We start from the raw sequence: 24,862 nt of genomic DNA, 5'->3' as shown, positions 1-24,862 counted from the left end.
GACTCGGTGGTGGTGGCGGCAGTGGTCAACGAGCAGGAGAGGCAAGGGCAGCAGGGGCCCACTCCCTGGGCTAAGGATGCAAAGAAGCTGGATTTCTTCGGGAGGAAGATATACTCCAACAGATGGCTCCAGCTTTGCATTGCAAATCAGTAGGCAATCATAGGCATGCGCAGCACATTTCATTAGGGTGTGCACCCAGGGAATTGTATTTATTTATTTTTTAAAAGGCAAACATTTATTGAATACTCAGTCATAAAGGACATTATTTTTATTCATCAAACAAACTAAAGAAACTAAAACTTAACTTAATTTTTTTAAAATTAACAACTAAACTTTACTTTAAAAATACAAACTTAAAAAATGAGGCACAAAATACCAAATTTTTGCTGTAGTGATAACCAGGCAAAGACAAAGTAAATTTTCATGATCTTTATTTTTAACCAGCTAATGAGCTAACCCAAATTGACCAAAACAGATTAAGGTTTCTTCATCTTCCTGTCCTAGAGAATGAGACATCGCTCACCAGGTGTTATGGACTTAAATTCCTCAATCACATCATTGTAATTAACTGACAAAGCCAATTCTTGTTCAGTGTACAAAATCATGAGTGAGTCGAGGCACTGTTGGGACATTGTACTTCTTAGTTTGTTTTTTACATATGCTAGTTTCGAAAAGGCTCTTTCACTTGAACAGCTTGTAACAGGTAAAACTGCAGAGCATTGAATAGATTTGTAAAAGGCCTGGAACATGGAAGACCGATCCGATTCCTTTAGCCAATCAAGCCATTTTCTGGTGGTGTTCGTAGTGCTACCTTTAGGAACAGATCCGTCATAACCCCAAAGCAATCTGACTTCAGCTTCCAACTCATCCAAGGACACTTTAAATTTGTTGGCAATGATTCTCATATCGTCCCTGCCAATGTCTAAGCTCAGCAGTTTTGCCATTGCAGTCACAATTTTACAAGTCTCCTGTTCAAATTGCTGGTCAATGCTAGTAATCATTGAGTCTAGGAGTGGGTATAATGAAGTTATTCTCTCCTGCTCCTCTTTTTTATCAAAGTGATGCTGGGACTTAAACGCATCATCAATATGAGTGGACCTTTTTCTTAATTGGGGGAATCGATATATCATTCTCTAAACACATTTTCACACTGTCATTGAAAATAGATTGAAAATATTCTGGGCCACTTCTCATTGCAGCCAAAGAGTTACTCAAGCTTTTCACCCCTGTCATTGCAGTAAGTAAGTTGAGATCTGGAGCTTGAAGAGCCTTACTCACTTTTACCACCATCTGGAGAATAGGGTGCATCATGTGGTGGGCAAAGATGAACTTGAATGAATTTAGTTCATGGATAAGGCCCCTGGCTTTTATTATAGCGTCAGCAAGGCGAGTTGTTTCGATAATCTCTTGTAAAGCTTGTAAAATGGAGTAGTTTTGTTTTACAGCAGCCACTGCTTCTACTCTGCATGCCCATCTTGTGTTTGTTAGTGACTTCAAAGTCTTCAACTGGGATCCTACTTCTTGTGAAATCTTCTCCATTACTGCATGTTGCACAGGACTCCCCTCCATGAAGGCATAAAGAGTCTGAATAACACCAAAAAAATCAAAGACAGTTCTGTTTTGTTTACTTGAAGTGCATGCATTTACTAGGACGAGGTTCAAACAATGCGCATAGCAGTGTACATAGAGTATTTCACTGTTTCTTTCTTTACGTTTCATTTGAACTCCCGCAGTACATCCAGACATAGTAGATGCGCCATCAAAACAGACAGACATCCCTGACGACCAATCAATTTTAAGAATGCCAAGGACTGGCATTTAACTGGTCAAAAATAGACTGAGCATCAACTGTTAATAGTCTCTGAACAGACACAAAATGTTTAACTGGACTGTTTTTCATTATCAAAATACCGCACCACAATGGATGTCTGTTCATTGTGTCCACAGTCAGCAGTGTCGTCGGCAATTATTGAGATCATTTTTCCATTTAGTGAAGACACAATCTTTTTTTGCAAAACATTGTGCAAGGCTACAATTAAATCATTTTGCATGCGATTACTCAGATAGGTAGCATTTGAGGAGATTGTTGCACGTGCTTCGCCATTACGGGATCATATTTTTGGAGCATATTGACAAGATTTAGAAATAAACCTTTCTCAAAACTGTCAGGTTTTTCACTGTGACCCCTGAATGATCTCCCACCTTTCGACAAACACAGAATAATGTCAGTCAGTCACTTCATTACACTTCGGTTATGGTTCTTCTTCTTCTTGTTTAGACGGATAAGCCTGTTTGCCCTCATCCAACAATACATCAATAGGTTTCCCTTCATTAAAACTTGACAATGAAGAACAGCTTAACACATGAGATTTTGACAGTTGGTGGTTTTTAAAACATTCATTAGCCCTATGCCAGTTTCTGAATCCCTTGTCAATAAATGCTGGATCAGTGTGACCTTTGTTTGCTGCATCATTAGAGGAGAAGAAACGGCAGTAAAAGCAAAATGCTGCGTCCTTTGATGGGCTATATTCTAACCACCTATACTTTTCATACCAATCGGACTGAAAACTTCTTTCTTTATTCTCTGTTTTACTTCTAGGAAACATGCTCAATCTAAGCTGATAAGGACCTCTAGCTAATCGAGATCGGCGTTCTAATCTATTTTTTGGAATATCGCAGACCGGGTCATCAGATGGAATTTGATGGCTTTGAATAGGAACTACACTGTATTAAGAGACAATGTCTGTTTCTGTTGGTCATTACTCAGTTTATTGCATGCACTAGAACTGGTGGCAGCATTATCTTCATGTAAGTTCTTAACCGAGGAGTCTGAGGTATTTGCACTATCATCAGCACATTCATTATAATTCAGTTTGTCTGCTCCTTTTCTTATCTTAAAAACAAACCATTCCATATTTTAAAATTAAAAGGGGGTATCATACGATTGAATTAAAACGTAAAGCCACAGGCTTGTTATGCTATTTCAGTAGAGTACACGCGACAAAGATTACAAACACTGTAGACACTGCGCTGGGCACGCCTGACATGGTCGCTTATATAGGTCAAAGAATTTTCTAGAACAGTAGTCGGAGGGGAGGGGAGGACCAATGGTAACGCAGCACCGCAGTAGTGGGGACGCATGCTGTGAGCCAATGTGGGCTTTCTATACATTTATACAGCATCTATATTACGCAATTCAGTGCTTATTGCATAATACAACAATCAGTACTTTAAAACTAAAAGAGCATATCATGCGATTAAATTAAAACGCAAAGCCACTTTTTTTTTTGAGACATTAGGGTGTGCCTGGGCACACCCAACACACCCCGTTCGCACGCCCTTGCAGGCAATTCTTACCTGGTACAGTTTTAAGAACATAAGAACAGCTATACTGGGTCAGACCAAAGGTCCATCTAGATCAGTATTCTGCCTTGCGACAGTGGCCAATGCCAGGTGCCCCAGAGGGAATGAACAGAACAGGTAATCATCAAGTGATCCATTCCCTGTCACTCATTCCTAGCTTCTGGCAAACAGAGGTTAGGGACACCATCCCTGCCCATCCTGGCTAATAGCCCTTGACGGACCCATCCTCCATGAATTTATCTATTTCTTTTTGAACCCAGTTATAGTCTTGGCCTTCACAACATCCTCTGGCAAAGAGCTCCACAGGTTGACTATGCTTTGTGTGAAGAAATACTTCCTTTTATTTGTTTTAAACCTGCTGCCCATTAATTTCATTTGGTGAGCCCTAGTTCTTGTGTTATGAGAAGGAGTAAATAACACTTTCTTATTTACTTTCTCCACACCAATCATGATTTTATAGACCTCTATCATATCCCCCCTTAGTCGTCTCTTTTCCAAGCTGAAAAGTCCCAGTCTTATTAATCTCTCCTCATTTGGAAGCTGTTCCATACCCCTAATAATTTTTGTTGCCCTTTTCTGAACCCTTTCCAATTCCAATGTATCTTTTTTGAGATGGGGTGACCACATCTGCATTCAGTGTTCAAGATGTGGGCACACCATGGATTTATATAGAGGCAACATGATATTTTCTGTCTTATTATGTATCCCTTTCTTAATGATGCCCAACATTCAGTTTGCTTTTTTTGACTGCTGCTGCACATTGAATGGATGTTTTCAGAGAACTATCTACAATGACTCCAAGATCTCTTTCTTGAGTGGTAACAGCTAATTTAGACCCCATCATTTTATATGTATAGTTGGGATTATGTTTTCCAATGTGCATTACTTTGCACCTATCAACATTCAATTTCATCTGCCGTTTGTTGCCCAGTCACCTAGTTTTGAGAATGAGCTTTCGTGAGCTACAGCTCACTTCATCGGATGCATACCGTGGAAACTGCAGCAGACATTATATACACACAGAGATCTTGAAACAATACCTCCTCCCACCCCACTGTTCTGCTGGTAATAGCTTATCTAAAGTGATCATCAAGTTGGGCCATTTCCAGCACAAATCCAGGTTTTCTCACCCCCCCACCCCCATACACACACAAACTCACTCTCCTGCTGGTAATAGCTCAACCAAAGTGACCACTCTTTGATTACCATGCACATTGTAGGGAGAGTGGTCACTTTGGATGAGCTATTACCAGCAGGAGAGTGAGTTTGTGTGTGAGTATGGGGGTGGGGGGGTGAGAAAACCTGGATTTGTGCTGGAAATGGCCCACCTTAATTATCATGCACATTGTAGGGAGAGTGGTCACTTTGGATAAGCTATTACCAGCAGGAGAGTGAGTTTGTGTGTGTGGTTTTTGGAGGGGGGTGAGGGGGTGAGAGAACCTGGATTTGTGCAGGAAATGGCCCACCTTGATTATCATACACATTGTGAAGAGAGTTGTCACTTTGGATGGGCTATTACCAGCAGGAGAGTGAGTTTGTGTGTGGGGGGGTGGAGAGTGAGAAAACCTGGATTTGTGCTGGAAATGGCCCAACTTGATGATCACTTTAGATAAGCTATTACCAGCAGGACAGTGGGGTGGGAGGAGGTATTGTTTCATGATCTCTGTGTGTATATAATGTCTTCTGCAGTTTCCACGGCATGCATCCGATGAAGTGAGCTGTAGCTCACGAAAGCTCATGCTCAAATAAATTGGTTAGTCTCAAAGGTGCCACAAGTACTCCTTTTCTTTTTGCGAATACAGACTAACACGGCTCTTACTCTGAAACCTAGTTTTGAGAGATACTTTTGTAGCTCTTTGCAGTCTGCCTGGGACTTAACTATCTTGAGTAGTTTTGTCTCATCTGCAAATTTTGCCACCTCACTGTTTACCCCTTTTTCCCGATCATTTATGAATATGTTGAATTGGACTGGTCCCAGTACAGACCCCTGGGGTTTCAGAGTAGCAGCCGTGTTAGTCTGTATCCGCAAAAAGAAAAGGAGTACTTGTGGCACCTTACAGACTAACAAATATATTTGAGCATAAGCTTTCGTGAGCTACAGCTCACTTCATCGGATGCATAAAGTGGAAAATACAGTGAGGAAATTTATATACACACAGACCATGAAAAAATGGGTGTTTATCATACACATTGTAAGGAGAGTGATCACTTAAGATGAGCTATTACCAGCAGGAGAGTGGGGTGTGGGGAGAGAAAACCTTTTGAAGTGATAATCAAGGTGGGCCATTTCCAGCACATTTCCAGGAGTTAACAAGAACATCTGAGGAACAGTGGGTGGGGGGGAATAAACAAGGGGAAATAGTTTTACTTTGTGTAATGACTCAACCACTCCCAGTCTCTATTCAAGCCTAAGTTAATTGTATCCAATTTGCAAATTAATTCCAATTCAGCAGTCTCTCATTGGAGTCTGTTTTTGAAGTTTTTTTCTTGAAGAATAGTCACTTTTAGGTCAGAAATCGAGTGACCAGAGAGATTGAAGTGTTCTCCTACTGGTTTAAGAATGTTATAATTCTTGACATCTGATTTGCGTCCATTTATTCTTTTACGTAGAGACTGTCCAGTTTGACCAATATACATGGCAGAGAGGCATTGCTGGCACATGATGGCATATATCACATTGGTAGATGTGCAGGTGAACGAGCCTCTGATAGTGTGGCTGATGTGATTAGGCCCTATGATGGTGTCCCCTGAATAGATATGTGGGCACAGTTGGCAACGGGCTTTGTTGCAAGGATAGGTTCCTGGGTTAGTGGTTCTGTTGTGTGGTGTGTGGTTGCTGGTGAGTATTTGCTTCAGGTTGGGGTGCTGTCTGTAAGCAAGGACTGGCCTGTCTCCCAAGATTTGTGAGAGTGTTGGGACATCCTTCAGGATAGGTTGTAGATCCTTGATAATGCGTTGGAGAGGTTTTAGTTGGGGGCTGAAGGTGACGGCTAGTGGCTTTCTGTTATTTTCTTTGTTGGTCCTGTCCTGTAGTAGGTGACTTCTGCGTACTTTTCCGGCTCTGTCAATCTGTTTCTTCACTTCAGCAGGTGGGTATTATAGTTGTAAGAATGCTTGATAGAGATCTTATAGGTGTTTGTCTCTGTCTGAGGGGTTGGAGCAAATGTGGTTGTATCGTAAACAATGGATCGTATGGTGTGGTCTGGATGAAAGCTGGAGGCATGTAGGTAGGAATGAATATAAAAATATTGCTCGGGCTTGCAGAAGTGAAATCAGGAAGGCAAAATCACACCTGGAGTTGCAGCTAGCAAGAGATGTTAAGAGTAACAAGAAGGGTTTCTTCAGGTATGTTAGCAAGAAGAAGAAAGTCAAGGAAAGTGTGGGCCCCTTACTGAATGAGGAGGCAACCTCGTGACAGAGGATGTAGAAAAAGCTAATGTACTCAATGCTTTTTTTGCCTCTGTCTTCACGAACAAGGTCAGCTCCCAGACTACTGCACTGGGCAGCACAGCATGGGGAGGAGGTGACCAGCCCTCTGTTGAGAAAGAAGTGGTTCGGGACTATTTAGAAAAGCTGGACGAGCACAAGTCCATGGGGCCGTATGCGTTGCATCCGAGAGTGCTAAAGGAGTTGGCGGATGTGACTGCAGAGCCATTGGCCATTATCTTTGAAAACTCATGGCGATCGGGGGAGGTCCCAGATGACTGGAAAAAGACTAATGTAGTGCCCATCTTTAAAAAAGGGAAGAGGGAGGATCCTGGGAACTACAGGCCAGTCAGCCTCACCTCAGTCCCTGGAAAAATCATGGAGCAGATCCTCAAGGAATCAATTCTGAAGCACTTAGGGGAGAGGAAAGTGAACAGGAACAGTCAGCATGGATTCGCCAAGGGCAAGTCATGCCTGACTAATCTAATTGCCTTCTATGACGAGATAACTGGTTCTGTGGATGAAGGGAAAGCAGTGGACGTGTTTTTCCTTGACTTTAGCAAGGCTTTTGACATGGTCTCCCACAGTATTCTTGCCAGCAAGTTAAAGAGGTATGGGCTGGATGAATGGACTATAAGGTGGATAGAAAGCTGGCTAGATTGTTGGGCTCAATGGGTAGTGATCAATGGCTCCATGTCTAGTTGGCAGCCGGTATCAAGTGGAGTGCCCCAGGGGTCAGTCTTGGGGCCGGTTTTGTTCAATATCTTCATAAATGATCTGGAGGATGGTGTGGATTGCACCCTCAGCAAGTTTGCAAATGACACTAAACTGGGAGGAGTGGTAAATACGCTGGAGGGTAGGGATAGGATGCAGAGGGACCTAGACAAATTAGAGGATTGGGCCAAAAGAAATCTGATGAGGTTCAACAAGGACAAGTGCAGAGTCCTGCACTTAGGACGGAAGAATCCCATGCACCACTACAGATTAGGGACCGAATGGCTCGGCAGCAGTTCTGCAGAAAAGGACCTAGGGGTTACAGTGGACGAGAAGCTGGATATGAGTCAACAGTGTGCCCTTGTTGCCAAGAAGGCCAATGGCATTTTGGGATGTATAAGTAGGGGCATTGCCAGCAGATCGAGGGATGTGATCGTTCCCCTCTATTCAACATTGATGAGGCCTCATCTGGAGTACAGTGTCCAGTTTTGGGCCCCACACTACAAGAAGGATGTGGAAAAATTGGAAAGAGTCCAGCAGAGGGCAAAAAAAATGATTAGGGGACTGGAACACATGACTTATGAGGAGAGGCTGAGGGAACTGGGGATGTTTAGTCTTCAGAAGAAAAGAATGAGGGGGGATTTGATAGCTGCTTTCAACTACCTGAAAGGCGGTTCCAAAGAGGATGGCTCTAGACTGTTCTCAGTGGTAGCAGATGACAGAACAAGGAGTAATGGTCTCAAGTTGCAGTGGGGGAGATTTAGGTTGGATATTAGGAAAAACTTTTTCACTACGAGGGTGGTGAAACATTGGAATGTGTTACCTAGGGCGGTGATGGAATCTCCTTCTCTAGAAGTTTTTAAGGTCAGGCTTGACAAAGCCCTGGCTGGGATGATTTAGTTGGGGATCGGTCCTGCTTTGAGCCAGGGGTTGCACTAGATGACCTCCTGAGGTCCCTTCCAACCCTGATATTCTATGATTCTATGAATAGCGGTCAGTAGGTTTCCGGTATAGGGTGGTGTTTATGTGACCATAGCTTATTAGCACTGTAATGTCCAGGAAGTGGATCTCTTGTGTGGACTGGTCCAGGCTGAGGTTGATGGTGGGATGGAAATTGTTGAAATCATGGTGGAATTCCTCAAGGGCTTCTTTACCATGGGTCCAGATGATGAAGATGTCATCAATATAGCGCAAGTAGAGTAGGGGCATTAGGGGACGAGAGCTGAGGAAGCGTTGTTCTAAGTCAGCCATAAAAATGTTGGCATACTGTGGGGCCACGCGGGTACCCATAGCAGTGCCGCTGATCTGAAGGTATACATGGTCCCCAAATGTGAAATAGTTATGAGTGAGGACAAAGTCACAAAGTTCAGCCACCAGGTTTGGTGTGACATTATCGGGGATACTGTTCCTGACGGCTTGTAGTCCATCTTTGTGCAGAATGTTGGTGTACAGGGCTTCTACATCCATAGTGGCCAGGATGGTGTTTTCTGGAAGATCACCGGTGGATTGTAGTTTCCTCAGGAAGTCAGTGGTGTCGCGAAGATAGCTGGGAGTGCTGGTAGCGTAGGACCTGAGGAGGGAGTCTACATAGCCAGACAATCCTGCTGTCAGGGTGCCAATGCCTGAGATGATGGGGCGCCCAGGATTTCCAGGTTTAAAATAAATAAAAGAATAAATGAATAAATGGTAAAAGAATGGTAAAAGAATAAATAGACACAAATCAGATGTCAAGAATTATAACATTCTTAAACCAGTCGGAGAACACTTCAATCTCTCTGGTCACTCGATTTCTGACCTAAAAGTGACTATTCTTCAAGAAAAAAACTTCAAAAACAGACTCCAATGAGAGACTGCTGAATTGGAATTAATTTGCAAATTGGATACAATTAACTTAGGCTTGAATAGAGACTGGGAGTGGTTGAGTCATTATACAAAGTGAAACTATTTCCCCCTGTTTATTCCCCCCGCCTCCCCACCGCCACCACTGTTAGGTCTGTAATCGAGTGACCAAAGAGACTGAAGTGTTCTGCGACTGGTTTTTGAATGTTATAATTCTTGACGTCTGATTTGTGTCCATTTATTCTTTTACCTAGAGACTGTCCAGTTTGACCAATGTACATGGCAGAGGGGCATTGCTGGCACATGATGGCATATATCACATTGGTAGATGTGCAGGTGAATGAGCCTTTGATAGTGTGGCTGATGCGACTAGGCTCTATGATGGTGTCCCCTGAATAGATATGTGGACACAGTTGGCAACGGGCTTTGTTGCAAAGATAGGTTCCTGGGTTAGTGGTTCTGTTGTGTGGTGTGTGGTTGCTGGTGAGTATTTGCTTCAGGTTGGGGTGCTGTCTGTAAGCAAGGACTGGCCTGTCTCCCAAGATCTGTGAGAGTGATGGGTCATCCTTCAGGATAGGTTGTAGATCCTTGATGATGCGTTGGAGAGGTTTTAGTTGGGGGCTGAAGGTGATGGCTAGTGGCGTTCTGTTATTTTCTTTATTTACCTCTCTCCATTTTGAAAACTGACCATTTATTCCTACCCTTTGTTTCCTGTCTTTTAACCAGTTACCAATCCATGAGAGGACCTTCCCTCTTATCCCATGACAGCTTATTTTGCTTAAGAGCCTTTGGTGAGGGACCTTGTCAAAGGCTTTCTGAAAATCTAAGTACACAATATGCACTGGATCTCCCTTGTGCACATGCTTGTTGACCCCCTCAAATTTAAAATCCTGTCTAAATTTATGGACCTTGTCTCAGTGGACTCCAAGTCTCGGCCTTGGTGGATGAGGGCAAGGCCATGGCCAGGTCATAGTTACAGGCTATGCTGGACTCTGTGGACTCAGCAACTGGCACCATGTCCTCAGGCAATGTGATGCGCTGTTACTCCTGGGTGCAGGCCTCTGGCCTCCCAGGGGAGATGCAACAAACTATTCAGAACCTCCCTTTCGAGGGATCCAGTGTTCTCAGAGAAAACGGAGTCGAAGCTGCATAGCTTAAAAGACTCCCAAGCCACTCTGAGATCTCTGGGGCTACATACACCAGCCACCCAGCGTAGACATTTTAGGCCCCAGCCTATGTCCTGGCCATATCAAGGTCACCTTAGGCAGGACCATAATAGGAGAAGGGGCAGGAACAAGAACCGGCATAGTCGGTCCCATCCCTCTAACAACTAGGGCTCAGGATCATCGAGACAACTGCCAGGCCCCAGGCAGGCCTTTTGAAGATGTGCTCGGGGGCAACATACCAACCCAAAGCCTGGATCTTTCTTTACCCTTTTTGGCTCATTGGTCCCATGTCTATCATGCATGGTCCCAGATTACCTCTGACCATTGGGTCTGTCTCATGGTAGAACAGGGATGTTCCCTCCAATTCAGTTCAACTCGCCCACACACACCCCTTCCCCATCCCTCTTCAGGAACCCTTCTCATGAGCAACTCCTTATACAGGAGGTTCGAACTCTCCTGTTGGCAGGAGCGGTGGAGGAGGTTCCACTGGAACTAAGGGGTATGGGGTTTTACTCCCAGTATTTCTTAATACCGAAAGCCAAAGGGGGCCTCAGACCCATCTTGGATCTGCACATCCTGAACTGGTTCATGAAGAAACTAAAGTTTTGTATGGTCTCTTTGGCTGCCATTATCCCATCCCTGGATTGAGGAGATTGGTACGCCGCCCTCGACTTGAAGGGCGCATACTTCCACATTTCCATAATTCCACCCCACAGGCATTTCCTAAGATTTGTAGTGGGGTGCACTCACTACCAATTTACAGTCCTTCCTTTTGGCCTGTCTTCGGCTGCTCGGATATTCACCAAATGCATGTCAGCCACATTCCTGAGGAAAAGGTAAGTTCAGGTATTCCTATACCTCGACAACAGGTTAGTCAAAGGCAATTCCAGAATAGAAGTGGAACAACAGGTCAATCTGGTAATGTCTATATTTGGCAGACTGCATCTCCTGCTGAATGCATAAAATTCAACCCTAGCCCCCACTCAGAGAATAGAGTTTAAAAAGGCAGTGTTAGACTCAAGACAAGCCAGAGTGTTCCTACCTCAGTCCCACTTTCAGGCTATGCATGACTTTATACAAGATCTCACACAGTATCTCAAGATTACAGAAAGGGATTGCTTAAAACTCCTTGGGCATATGGCATCTTGCATGTACACACTGCAACATGTGAGGCTCAGGCTCAGACCTCTTCAGGCCTGGATTTCATTGGTGTATCGACTGAGCAGAGGGAGTCTGGACAAAGTGATCACACTCCCACCGCGAGTCCTCAAGTCCCTTCAGTGGTAGCTCGATCCCCGAATGGCACGCACAAAGGTCGCCTTCTCCAGACCGTGCCCCCCGTTGTGTCTGGTCACTGGTGTGTTGGCAGTGGGGTGGGGAGCGCATCTCGGAGAGCACAGAACTCAATCTGCTACTTCATATCAATGTCAGGGAGCTGAGAGCAGTTCATCTGGTGTGTCAGACCTTGCAGCCTCATTTGAAGGGCAGATGTGTATCAGTTCTGATGGACAATACAACAGCCATGTTTTATATAAACAGTGTGGAGCATGCTCCTCTCTCCTATGTCAGGAAGCCCTCAAGCTCTGGGATTTCTGCATTTCTCACTCAATCCTCCTGGAGGCTTCCTACCTCCCCGGGTCTCCGAACAAGCTACCAGACCATCTCAGCAGATCTTTTCACAATCACGAGAGGTCCATTTGCCCAGACGTGGTAAACAATATCTTCCAGCAGTGGGGAGTTCCCCAGATCAACTTGTTTGCCACAAGGAACAACAGGAAATGCCTACAATTCTGCTCTTTCCTGAGTCACAGCCTGGGCTCGTTGGCAGATGCGTTTCTCCTTCCATGGAAAGATCACCTTTTCTATGCATTTCCTCTACACAGGCTATATTCTCAAGTTTGGCAGCCAGGCCTGGCTTGGGATCTTAATCTGGTACTTTTTAAGGCTCATGTAGCCTCCATTCAAGCACTTAGCGACATGCTCACTGCTCTATTTGTCATGGAAAGTGGCGTTCCTGGTCACAATAACTTTAGCTAGAAGGGTGTCTGAGCTCAAAGCCCTCACATCTGACCCTCCTTATACCATCTTTTACAAGGACAAGGTGCAGCTTCGACCGCACTCAGTGTTCCTCCCAAAGGTCATATCTCACTTTCACGTCAATCAAGATTTTTTCGCCCAATCTTTTTCCTGAAGCCTAATGCTAAGATCCAGGAGCAAAGGCTCTACTCCCTGGAAGTTCAGTGGGCATTGGCTTTTTATATTGAACAAAGAAAGCCGTTTCACAAGTTGAACCAGCTGCTTGTCGTGGTGGTGGACAGGATGAAGGGTCTCCTGGTGTCCTCCCAAAGGATACAATCATGGATCACGTCCTGTATCCGGGTATGCTACAACCTGGCGAAGGTCCCTGGCCCCATACCGTCAGCGCATTCCACTAGAGCGCAGGCATCCTCGGCAGCCTTCCTGGCCCAGGTCCCAATCCAGAAGATCTGTGGAGCAGCAATGTGGTCCTCAGTCCACACCTTCACTTCCCATTATGCTATTACCCAGCATGCCAGGAACGATGCAGCATTTGGCAGAGCGGCGCTTCAGTCAGTGATTCCATGAACTCCAACTCTGCTCCTAGGTAAGGCTTGGGAGTCACCTAATTGGAATTGACATGAGCAAGCACTTGAAGAAAAAATGGTTACCTACCTCTCGTAACTGTTGTTCTTCGGGATGTATTGCTCATGTCCATTCCAAACCCACCTGCCTTCCCCCTCTGGTGGAGTACTCCAGCAAGAAGGAACTGGAGAGGCAGTGGGTCAGCAGGGGCCGTATATGCGACAACATGAAGGTGTGACTCCATGGGGCGTCTGGGCCAACCCAATGTGTACTGCTAGGGGAAAACCTTCTGGCGACTATGCATATGGTGCACGCACACCTAATTGGAGTGGACATGAGCAGCACATCTTGAAGAACAACAGTTAAGAGAGGTAGGTAACCATTTTTTCTTCACATTACTTGAATTTTATCTTAAGTATTTGGTCTTCTTTTTGCGGCTCTCTGGGAAAGTCTTTTTTTGGTTTTGATATCTGCTAAGCCAGAAGGGTAAAGTCCCTGTCAGTTCTCTTTTCATCACATTCCACAAGAAAGTATCTGAATGCTGCTTTGATTTTCGTTTGAAACATTTTTTTTCCCTCTCTGATAATCTTTTGTCAGCCTCAGGTTTAGCAAAAATATGTTTAATCTTCATTTTTGAATAGGTGAATATGTGTTAATTTCCTGGCTTATGACAAAAAAGAAAACCAGACAAGTGTTGCTTAGTTTTGTGTTACATTGCAAACATTTTCACATAACTCTACTTTATATATCTGTAAGGTTTGCTCAGTCTATAGTTTTATATGAGCTAAAGCCTCCCCATAGTAACCCTGATGAAGGCCACTGAATAGCACCATCATAAGAGAGAATAGTATTTATTTAGTATCTTGCATCTAATTTGATTAAACAAATATGGAGTAAATATTACTTTCCTATATAAACAATTTAATGGTACAGGATTTAAATAAATGCTACTTTGTGTAACACCACAGGGAGGAAACATATTCATATGCTCACAATGATGCACGTAATTAGAACATTAGGATAGAATCTAAGCCAACAAAGAACAGTTTCTTCTACTTCGCAAAATTAGTAATCACATCAAAATAATCCTAAATGGTAGCTGGCTTTGGCTGTCAAGTGTGTTTGAAACCATAGGAGAGGAAACCAATATAATATAAACCTCACATGCTGGTGTGCATACCATAATAAACACTGTGGAAAGAATAGAAATAATTAGTACAGAAGAAATATATTTAAACAAATAGCTCAAATATCAGAAAACATATCATTTATTCAATGCTTAAGAGAGCTAAATGATTATTTAAAAAATTCTACAAGAATGGTTCAGTTATTGATTTCTAATAACTTTATAAATTAACTCGTAAGGAAAAGCAGCATTATGGAATCATGAAGGGCAGTCAGACATATTTATTTAGATTCAATGTGTCCCTTAAATATATAACTTGGAACTAGCTGCATTCATACTGATGCAAAAATTACACAATTGCTTATGAAAGTGGGAAGTCAAAGAGTAGGTGGTTTCAGTATTATTTCTTTTAATATTTTCAGTACTTATTTAGGCTGGGATTTTCAGAGAAGTTGAAGTAAGTTAGGCACCCAACTCCCATTGACTTTCAGTGGCATCCCAGTATCTAGAATGTATCTAGTGGGTGGGATAGGTGCTCTGAACCCAGCAATTTCGCCCTGCTTCCAGAAAGTTCACTGCTGGGCGGGGTGGGGGGTGGAAGGGGTGGCAGCTGATCTTGGAGTTAACATCTTTCTGAGCTAGTATTTCAAGCTGTCTGCAGTCTCATGCAGACATCACTGCAACATTTACATTCATATCACATTTTTCAAACTTTGCTTCACAACTGTAAGAACTACAGAGTTTGTTTTTGTTTTGAATATAATGAAAGCTTTTTGGTCCGTATTGGCTTTTAGACAGTACCAAGAATGCAATACTTTCTTTCCATGTAGATTGCAAAGATTATGGACATGAAAATATTAGACCTCCAGCTTTAATTTCAGAATTTAAATGGAAAAAATAAAGAAGGGGAATGACAATTTAACTTGCTGAAGCTTAAGTTAAAATTTGAGAATTATTCTTGCTATACTTATAGTTCTTCTGTATGTTTTAATATTTGAAAATTGTAATAGCAGGATTTCATTTTAGAAGTGTGAGTTCATATATGAGTTAAAATAGTAATATAAAAACAGACTTAAGAAATATCACGGTAGACCCTTTGACTTAAGGCTTGATTTCTATTGAAACAGCAATATGTGTACAGGAATGATGGAAGTAATTTTAGTAAAGTAGTGTATATGTGCTTCCATTATTTAATTTGCTTAATGCAATAATAAATCACTAATTGTTTGCATCTATCAACAAGTAGGTTTGATCGTCTGGGAAAGGCTTAGGAAATGGAGATTCTATATTTTTTTGCCATTTTCTGTGAGTGATTGTAATTTAACATAACTTATCTTATACATGTAATATGGGGCCCAACTGTGAGCCTGCATGCCCATCCATAGAGAGAAAAAGGTGTCTGTAAGGAACCACCTCACTCTCCGCAATAGGCTATCAGCATCCCTAGACCCTGCATGGCAGTGGAGAGCAGCTACCACTTCCTTCTCCTACTCAAGTGGACAGGGAAGTGGGAAGACCCCGGAATACCTCCTTAGCCCCAAACAGCCTGAGCTGGTAGAGGGGGAAGTAATCTGCACCAAAAAAAAGGCTGGCTCAGTTTATTTCCCCATGGAGCAAAGGTAACACAGAGACTGAAGGTGCTAATCCAGCACTTTGCAAGGTGCTAATCCAGCACTTTGAGTCAGATGTGGATTGTAATATTCATCGTGCCTCAGTGTAAATATAGCAAATCCATTTAGCTAGCACTATAGATGATGTTTAGTAAGTAGCATTCAATTGTGTCTCTTCATTTTCTTTGTTTCTTCTCCGAAACCTTCTTTTTTAATGTTGTCCGTGGATGAAATTCACCCAAAACCCATCTCAACCCCCAGAATAGTACTCTGGCTTTGTGCAGGGGATGGCCATTGGCATGAAATGGGTAAATTACTACTCCACTTGCTCCATCTAGTTAAAAAAATGGCTGACTGGATTTTTCTATTCTGTTTATGTTCAGAAGGGTCTTTTGGAAGAGCTGAAGAGCAACAACACCAAACATGCTGAAAGCTACTTCTCCTCTGCCCCTTTTTCTTCCTGTAAACATATGCCTGCTGCTTGCTGACTTTTCCGTTTCAGGTCTGCTGAGGTTACTGGTAAACGCCCTCTTACAACGTCTGAGAAAGTATGTGTACAATCAACAAAACAGTGAAGATGACTATGTCCAAAAATTTGTCAAGTGTACAATACAAACAGACCGGCACAATTTGCCACTATATTCTCTCTCCATTACAGTAATCTTTAGGATTTTATTTGTATAACAATAGCAGATTTAAAAATGTTCAGATGGAAATGTGAGGCTAGTTTCTGGATTCCAGCTAATGTGTACACCGTGCAGTTCAGGAGAGAGGGGTGCAATCTGAAGGTCACTGTGTGCAAGGCTGGTTCTCCCCAACATACATTAGAATAATCTGAAGACTGGTCTGTGGCATCTCTACGCCACCCTTTGGGATGATTCCCCTGGAGCCAGACAGGCTGTAGGACCAAGTAGGGCTGATGAAACAACAGGATCAAACCAATGATTTTCCAGTTGATGGCTTCTCTTTCACTAGAATAACTGAAAAATTAGTTTTGTTTTTTGTGCTCCTACAAATACTTGTCTGTGTTAAGGTATTTTCAAGGCCACTTGTAGGACACTTTGGTTTGTTCCATTGGTGGTAGTTTGGTAATTCATGATGGGGGCCTCTGGGAGTTACTGTAATAGAAATAAGGCTAATAACAAGGAAGTCAAGTGACTTGCCAAAGTTCCTGAGTGAGTGACTCACTCAGATTTAAAGCCCAAAGTCTGTTCAGATTCCTAGTCCTTTATGTCAATCATGCCACCAAACAGCTTTGTATTTTCTTATTGTCCTCTTTACACCTTAAACTGGCTGCTGATTTTTAGTACAGAACAGAGAGCTAGATCTAGAAACATGTGTAAAAAGATGAAAAAGGAAGCTTGAAGGCTCAAAGAATTGGTAATTGATGCTGCTCTTTTATGTTCGACATCACTGCTCTGAATATGGCCCAAATCGTGGCATCTGAAAGTTGTTATCTGATGGCTGCTATGAAGGAATAGTGAAATAACTTGGTGATTTCTGTCTAGCTACAAGTGAACAAATATCCACATTTTTAAAAACATCACAAATTGTACCCTTGACAGCAGTGTCTTATCAAAGTGTCCAAGGACTGAATTGTCATGGAGACTGAACTAAACTCTCTTAGTCCACTTCAGGGTTGAGAATCAAGTCACTACCTCTAATTAGAGTGCTGAAATTCACCCTCTGAGGAGGGCTAGCAAAAGCCTATGCACCACTAAAGACCTCAGAATAGAATGCGGGGCTTTATTCTCCCAGTTTGGCACCCTGGCACCTGTTGCACCATTAAATACACTTCAAGAAAATATATTAGCCTTGATAATGGCTTCCTAATAACTGAAAATTAATTGAAATCCGTCAACCTTCAAAATGAAGCTTACCTTTTCAGAACACAGTTCAGGGATTTAGTCATGCATTTAAAACACTGTGCCCCTACTAAACCTTTACCTACTAGTGTGCTATGATAATAGACCACATAATGTAATAGTTCTCTCAGTGCACTGTGTCTCTTTAACGCCTATACAGTGCTGACTTGTAAAAACACTTTTTAATATCTTTCCCTATTACATTAAAACTAGAATTTCTGGCAAAAGCTTTATTTGCTCATAAAAATGGTATATGAAAAAGCCTAAAATTAAAAACTGTGTTTACGTCTAACACTTACGTGCCTTCAAAGTATACTGGAGTACTATGTACAGAATATACTAAAAGCTACTTATAGTTTTGTACCCAAGTTCATAATAAGCTATTGTTGCACCTTTTTGGCACAGTGGAAGATTAAAAGAATTATTATTTTTGATACACGCATAAAAAACCCCAATTTGTAACCAGATGAACTATGATCTAATTTACCTTCATAATGAAAGCAAAAGCGTAGTTTCTTAAAGCATTATTTTTGGCTCTGACCACTTTAAAGGTATGCAAACGTTAGCACGTAGCCTTTCCTAGCACCGTTCTTTAATGTAGTTTAAGAACTGTAATGATTGTTTCACAAATACAACCTGTTTGGTTTCCAGCCTTTTACCTATTTTGTTAAAATATTTTCTTTACAATGTTTGCCGCAATTGTTTGTTGTGAAAAAATTCATTGTGAAAAAACAGACTGTATTGATTGAGGTAACTGTTACTGTCACAGCAGAGTGAGTACTCCTTTAATCAAATTTATAATTTGTAGAAGTTACAAAAAGAAAGAGAGAGAGAAAAATAAATAAGCCCTAAGGTGACTATTAACATATTCTAGTTAACTCATTAAACCAGTAATTAACTTTTAAAGTACTATTCCCCAGTATTTCTTCTCAGATTTTAAAATATAGTTACAGTATATACTACTTTCTTTGTAACGTGCAAAATTGTAAAATACACTTAGTTTTCATGAACTCATTTGCACTGCTATAATTAGGGTTATTTCAACACTTTTATTTTCAGGGATTCATAATTTTATTGTAATAAAAATTCTGAGGTTTCTTTTCTTTTTTTCCTAATTTTGAGAAAATTGGGCTTGCCTTTTTTTTTGTTCTTAAAAGGCTAAATATGTGTGGGTGCTTCCTGTGCATTAAAATAGCTCAAAATAAAATGTTTTCAAATATTGACTAAGCATATTTAATAATTTAAAGATAAAAAACTATTAATATACAGTAGCTTTGCACTCAGACTACAGCAAGTTCTGTTCCTAGTGCCCAACCTGAGTGCTCTAATTCGAGTAGGGATTAGGGAACTCCACAGGAAGATGGTGGGAAACAATCCTACATCTTCACCAGGGGTCAGGGCAGCACTGATGCCACTTCACAGTTGTTACTGCAGCCTCAGCATGGGAATAGTCTTCATAGCCCCTACACTACATCCCACCCCCAAACACCATGTGGAGACAGTGGCAGTAGATCCACTTGCCCTATCACTGGCTGTTCCACCCTAAAAAGCCATTGCACTTGAGGCTGACTTTGCTCCCATTGAAGCCAATGGCAAAACTCCTATAGACTGCAGTGATGCATAACTGGACCTGATGTTCCGAGGGAGCTGAGCTATACAGAGCTTGACGTATATATCCTCTATGCAATTTCCTGAAATCCCCCTTCCCCACGCAACATGATCATGGGAATTCTCCTGAAGCCAGGGCCCTCAGTCCCTAGGAAGGGAAGGAATTGAAACGTTGTATATTAATAGTAATTCTGACAGTCACGACAGTTCATTACAATACAATTATAGCTTTGCACTCAGATATTGTGGTTATATGAGTCAATTATATGCTGTTTAAAACTATAAATACATATTTTGCCCCCAGCCTGGACTATGTGGCATATACTTTTAAAAAAATGCCTAAATACATATTTACCTGAATGTGTTCCAGTTACTCAGGTAAATATGTATGTACCAGTTCAGAAGTAGTTATGGGCTCTTTGAATAAATAATTCATATTTTATAACCTTGCATGAAAGAATTATTCTCCTGTTTTGCCTTTTTTTTTAAAAAAAAATTGAAGAAATAAAATACAGAGCTTCGTTGTGCTTTCACTAAATTAAGGAGGTGCACCAACCAACTAAACCGAGAAAATTCAACTATGTAGCTCCTATTGTGTTGGTATGAACTAAGGACATTAAGCCAGATTTTGATCTTGCTTGCACTAGTGTAAATCCAGAATACTTCTGTTGAAATCAGTGAAGTTATTCTGGATTTTCTTGGGTGTAAATGAGGCCTGAGTCTGGCCAAATGTGCTTCGTTTACACCATTATTTTGTTGGTAAGGAAGTAGAAGCCTTCATTTTAAATTATTTTTGTCACATTCATATCTTCATTGTCATTTGAAAGAAGATTTGTTTGTAGTTGACATAAATTAAGATGTCATTTTTTTGTGATTGGAAGAAGAATGTTGTAAGGATAATGCAAGTGTCTTAAACGATGGTATTTTCTGCACAGAGAGGAGTTACACTAAGATATCTTTTCAGTTTCAGTAGTTCTCCAATTTTATGATATTTGAAAAGGCTGCGTTGCATTATTGTCCATGCCAAGGTCAGTTTTTGAAACACTTATAAATGTATTGGCCCAAATTCACCCATAGGGTAACTCTATTGACTTGATCTGAGTTACACCAGGGATAAATGCAACCCATTCTTTTTATATTTTTCCCCAGCCTCTTTATATTTTATGCTGGAAATATAAGTACCTTGTGTGCCCTCAGACTAATCAGAATAAGAAGCAGTTTTGCCTTTGCCAAAAAATAGAACGATCATTTTTCACATTCTTACATTTTCCAGTTCAGTTTCAAGTAAGATTATGTTACTGTGACTTCTGAATTCCTGAAAACTCTCTGCTCTCTGTCGCTGTAAAGGCCCAAGTGAGCATTTCAAGGAAAAATCTGAAGCTTTTCATGCAGTATGTTTTGTGTTGTGCATACCAGATACAGTTAACGTTTTGTGTGCATGTGATTAGTGTGGAAAAAAATTAATGCAGTCCAGTATTATGATTTATGGACTGAATCCTTTGCCCACTGAACACTTGCCAAAATGAAAATCTTTTTTTTCTCCTTTGGATATTAGAAACAGCTACTGTTTTTGTTGATCTTTTTAACTTCTGAATAGGTCTATTTCAAGACATAGCAGCATGGGAGCTCAGATTAATAATATACTTATTCAGCCAGTGATGCTGAGTGAAACCATTGCTAGCATGAGTATGAAGGATAGAATTTCTACAAATTATTTTCAGGTGCATTAATGTATTTCTGAAAGTGGAGTATGGAGGCATTTTTGCATGAAAAGAAATGAGATATATATTTTTTGTATCATGTTGCAGGTGTACACATGAGTTTTAATGTAATTGTATTCCTCCCACCAGCTGAGAAAGACAGGGATGAAAGCAAACATCCTGTGATGAAATTCTCCTTACTGGAAAAATATTTCCCAAGCTTGGGATAGGGAAGCAACTAGTCCAATGAGAACTCTATGTCCCCCCACCTGGTGTTCAAAGTGACCGCCAGCCTGATTCAAAGCCCATTGGATTCAGTGGAAGGAATTCCAGTGACTTCATTGGGTTTGGGATTAGGCCTCATTAGCCCAGCAACTTGTTATTTATCAGTTTGCCATAGGTTTGGTGTCAACTCGTTTTATGCTGTCTTTAAAATGGACTCTTTGGGACTTGGAAGTGGACTCTTAGCACAATTTTCTTGAAGCCACCCACATTGCTGTTGGTGTAAAGGGGATTATTTATTATATGTTCCATTAAAGGCTCTTCTCAGGAGACCTTTGATCCATGGACAGAAGACTCAATGGACTTGGAGGTCTTGCTGGCCTGTAGAGGCACAACCTTTAGGCCACAATGATTATAATGTAGATGAAGGCAGTTCTTTCCCTTCGCACTCCCGTGGCAGCCATAATCTAAACCTATGCAATTGCTCAATTCTTTCTTTGTGTCCTTCAAGTCTGAGTGAAAAAGAACATTCCTAGCATATGGATAAGATTGGTACTGTTGAAAGTGAAGGACTTTTCCCTAAAAATGTCTTCATGTATATTTATAGAATTAATGTTTGCTATTGCCCAGAAATTCTCAGCAGAATCAGCCAGCTAGTCTGCCCCTTTTATAGGAAGAGCTTTGCTTTTTACTTGTCTGCATTAGAGGACTCATGTCTGTTCTCTAGACTGCACTAGAAAATGTTTTGAAGAAAAGAAATGGTAGAAATTACAATTGTATATGCTGAGAAACAAGAGGTTTTACTTTTAAATGCAGCATTATGATTGTTGAGATATGCCAAAAGCTTTTCAGTCTTTATATAATTTATGGCTGGAATTTTGGTTAATGGGAGTTGGGTGATTGACTCCCTTCGGCACTTCTGAAAGTCCCAGCCTATATTTTTAAGATGATCTATATTTTCCAACATGTCACCACAGTGTATTTATCTGAACCTATTTTGAAACCTACTAAATACAACATATATTACAGAAGCCATAGTTGTACATTTCTTTGTTTTTATCAGTTGCAGCAAGCAGCTGAAGTTTCTCAGATGAGAGGAGCTCGAGTCATCTCTGCTGAAGATCTTCTGTTTTTGATGCGCAAAGATAAGGTACAGTAATAAGCTAGTCAATTTATATTGTGAACTGTAAGTTAGACAATGTGTATGTTAGTTTAATCTGTTCACTTAGTTTAAACCAAGGGAGGCATCCTTATGAATAGCAATTTGTAAAAAGGATAATGTCATTATAATTAGTTCAGTTTTAGTTTCTGGGATAACTTCAACTTATCAATAGATTTTTCACTTGATTGTTTTCACCTGCACTGGCAGAGTGATAGCAAGTTGACCTAGTAGGTTGTTTTCATCTCAAATAATAATTTAGACTATGATAAGCCGTAGCCTCTCTCTCCCTTCCACTTATATCATTATCAATCATTATAACATCCTTCCGCTTACCTGAACTCTGGCTCCTGATGTGACACTTGGCACAGCTCTGTCCTTTCCCCTCTCTACATCTAGGATGTCAATAAATCATGTCTGTTTTTTAATAATATTTCCCCAAATCATCTCTCTTCCTTCTTCCTCCCTCCCAAACAAGCTTCCAAAACCCTGGTTGATGTCCCATTCCTCTCTCATCTTGAGTATTGGCACCCTCAAACTGTACACTCCAGTTAATCCTGCATGTTGCAACTAAAATCGTCTTCAGCTCTCATTATTATGAATTTTTCCTTCTTATTTGAATCCTTCTGCAGGCCTCTGATCTCCTTCTACATCAGATTTTACATTTTCATCAATCAACATGTCTTACTGTATTTTGGCATCCATCTTCCACAGCCAGCTGTGGTTTGCACTGTCACCAAACATGAAATACCTTCTCTGATCCTGCTTGCCACTTCTCCTTCAAATCCCTCTCTTGATTAGTCTTCCACTGCTGACCTCCATTTCCTCCCCTCGATTTCCTCAAAATAAGAACGTTAGCTTATAAAAATAAACTACAATATCTAACAGACTCCTAGCCAATTCAACATATATCCTAAAGTATTTTAAGGTCAGAAACTAACAAGATGTATATATGACCTTTTCTTTCTTCACAATCAGGTCTCATTGTCTACTTAGATTGTAATCTCTTTGCAACATGGACCACCATTTCATTATTATACCGGGGCTACCAGCAACTCTGTTGTTAAAGTTGCCTTTTATAAGACTTCATTTTCAGTTGCTTATAACTTTGTCAAACTTTAACCATTTGGACTGAAATTTTTCTTGCCAAGTGTCTCCTCAGGCTGAAATTTTGTGGAAAATTTCAACTAAAATGGTGTACACTTTTCTAAGAACTAAGCTAGGGACAAATACACTTTTTTGGCCATGTTAAAAATATTCCGGTGACCTTTGCTTTGTGAGGCTCTAGTCCCTCCATGCTGTGAAATATGAACTTGAAATTTGGCAAGAGTGTGGTCTGTGTGTCAAGAATGTGCTTTTTGCCATCCCCATTAAAATGCACCCAAATTAGGTCAAGTTATAAGCCTTTGAAATCAGTTTGCACATGCTCAGTAGAGACTTCCTAGAGCTTAACAGATAAAAATTCTAAGGATTCCATCTATAATGAACATGCTCCAGCTGACGTGACTGAGCGTGACTTTCCATGCACTGGCGGCTCTGGGCTGGTGCAGACATGTTGGGCTGGGTACAAGAATTGAGACCAGGAAACCTGTCTCTCCTGTGCTTGCAATGCCCCCATTGCTGATGCGCAGCATGGAAGAAGAAGCTACCCGATATAAATATAGATGGGACAAGAACCAAAGCTGGCATGCGGGGGGGGACGGGGGACGGGGACCAAATGGGACAAGTTGCTCGGGGTAACCCATGACTGGGACTGGAAGATGGGGTTGCAGGGTGGGAACTGGGACTGACTCGGCCAGGAGACTTACATTGGGAGCAGGGGTTAGAGACTAAGACTGGCTGGGCAAGAAGACAGGAAATGGGAAGCAGTGTGACAGTGGGAAGACAGATCTGCTGGTGTGGGGTGGGGAGACAGATCTGATGAGGAGCTAGGATGCCGGGGAACAGCTGGGACTGGCTGAGCAAAGAGACTGGGAGAAAGAACTGGGTGGAAGGAGAAGCTTAGATGAGAAGGCTGGGAACGAGACAGAGAAGGGAATAACTTAAGTGAGGGGGGAGGCATCGGGAGATGGGGGCAAGGGAGAAAGACACATTGGCGTTTCAGCCAGCATGTGGGAACTGGAACTGACTGATCAAGGAGACTGAAGACAAGGAGTTGTTGGGGTGGGAAGGAACTGGAATGCCTAGGCAAAGAGACCAGGACTGAGAGCAAAAGTTGGAGGGACAGCTTGGCAAAGAAATGGTAAAGCACGTTCTCCTCCAGAGCCTGAAATGGAACCCAAGATTCCTGAGTCTCACCATTCCTCTGCTGTCAGCAAATATCTATGAAACCCACTGGCACAGTGTCTCATTCCCCTCTAGTAGAGGATGGCTAATTACTACTGCTGTCAGTTACTCAGTTGGCTCAAATGGCAGAGGTCTGTGTGGTGGATCTGCAGATTCCAACCCTGCTGATGATCCATG

The 24,862-nt window shown here is 41.7% G+C and overlaps 1 protein-coding gene across 20 annotated transcripts in view; it reads left to right on the top strand.

Moving 5' to 3' along the window:
• Positions 1–24,862, top strand: part of SUPT3H (SPT3 homolog, SAGA and STAGA complex component) — a 483,439-nt gene that overhangs the window by 329,539 nt on the left and 129,038 nt on the right. For all 20 annotated transcript variants that reach the window (XM_075126371.1, XM_048845697.2, XM_048845708.2 and 17 more), the window contains one exon: positions 22,304–22,390. In XM_075126371.1, coding sequence (XP_074982472.1) covers positions 22,304–22,390 — 87 coding nt within the window. The remainder of the gene's footprint in view (positions 1–22,303; positions 22,391–24,862) is intronic.

Source organism: Caretta caretta, chromosome 3 (assembly GCF_965140235.1).
Source record: "Caretta caretta isolate rCarCar2 chromosome 3, rCarCar1.hap1, whole genome shotgun sequence".
NCBI classification, from domain to species: Eukaryota; Metazoa; Chordata; order Testudines; family Cheloniidae; genus Caretta; species Caretta caretta.
This window is presented reverse-complemented; position numbering and strand designations above follow the sequence as displayed.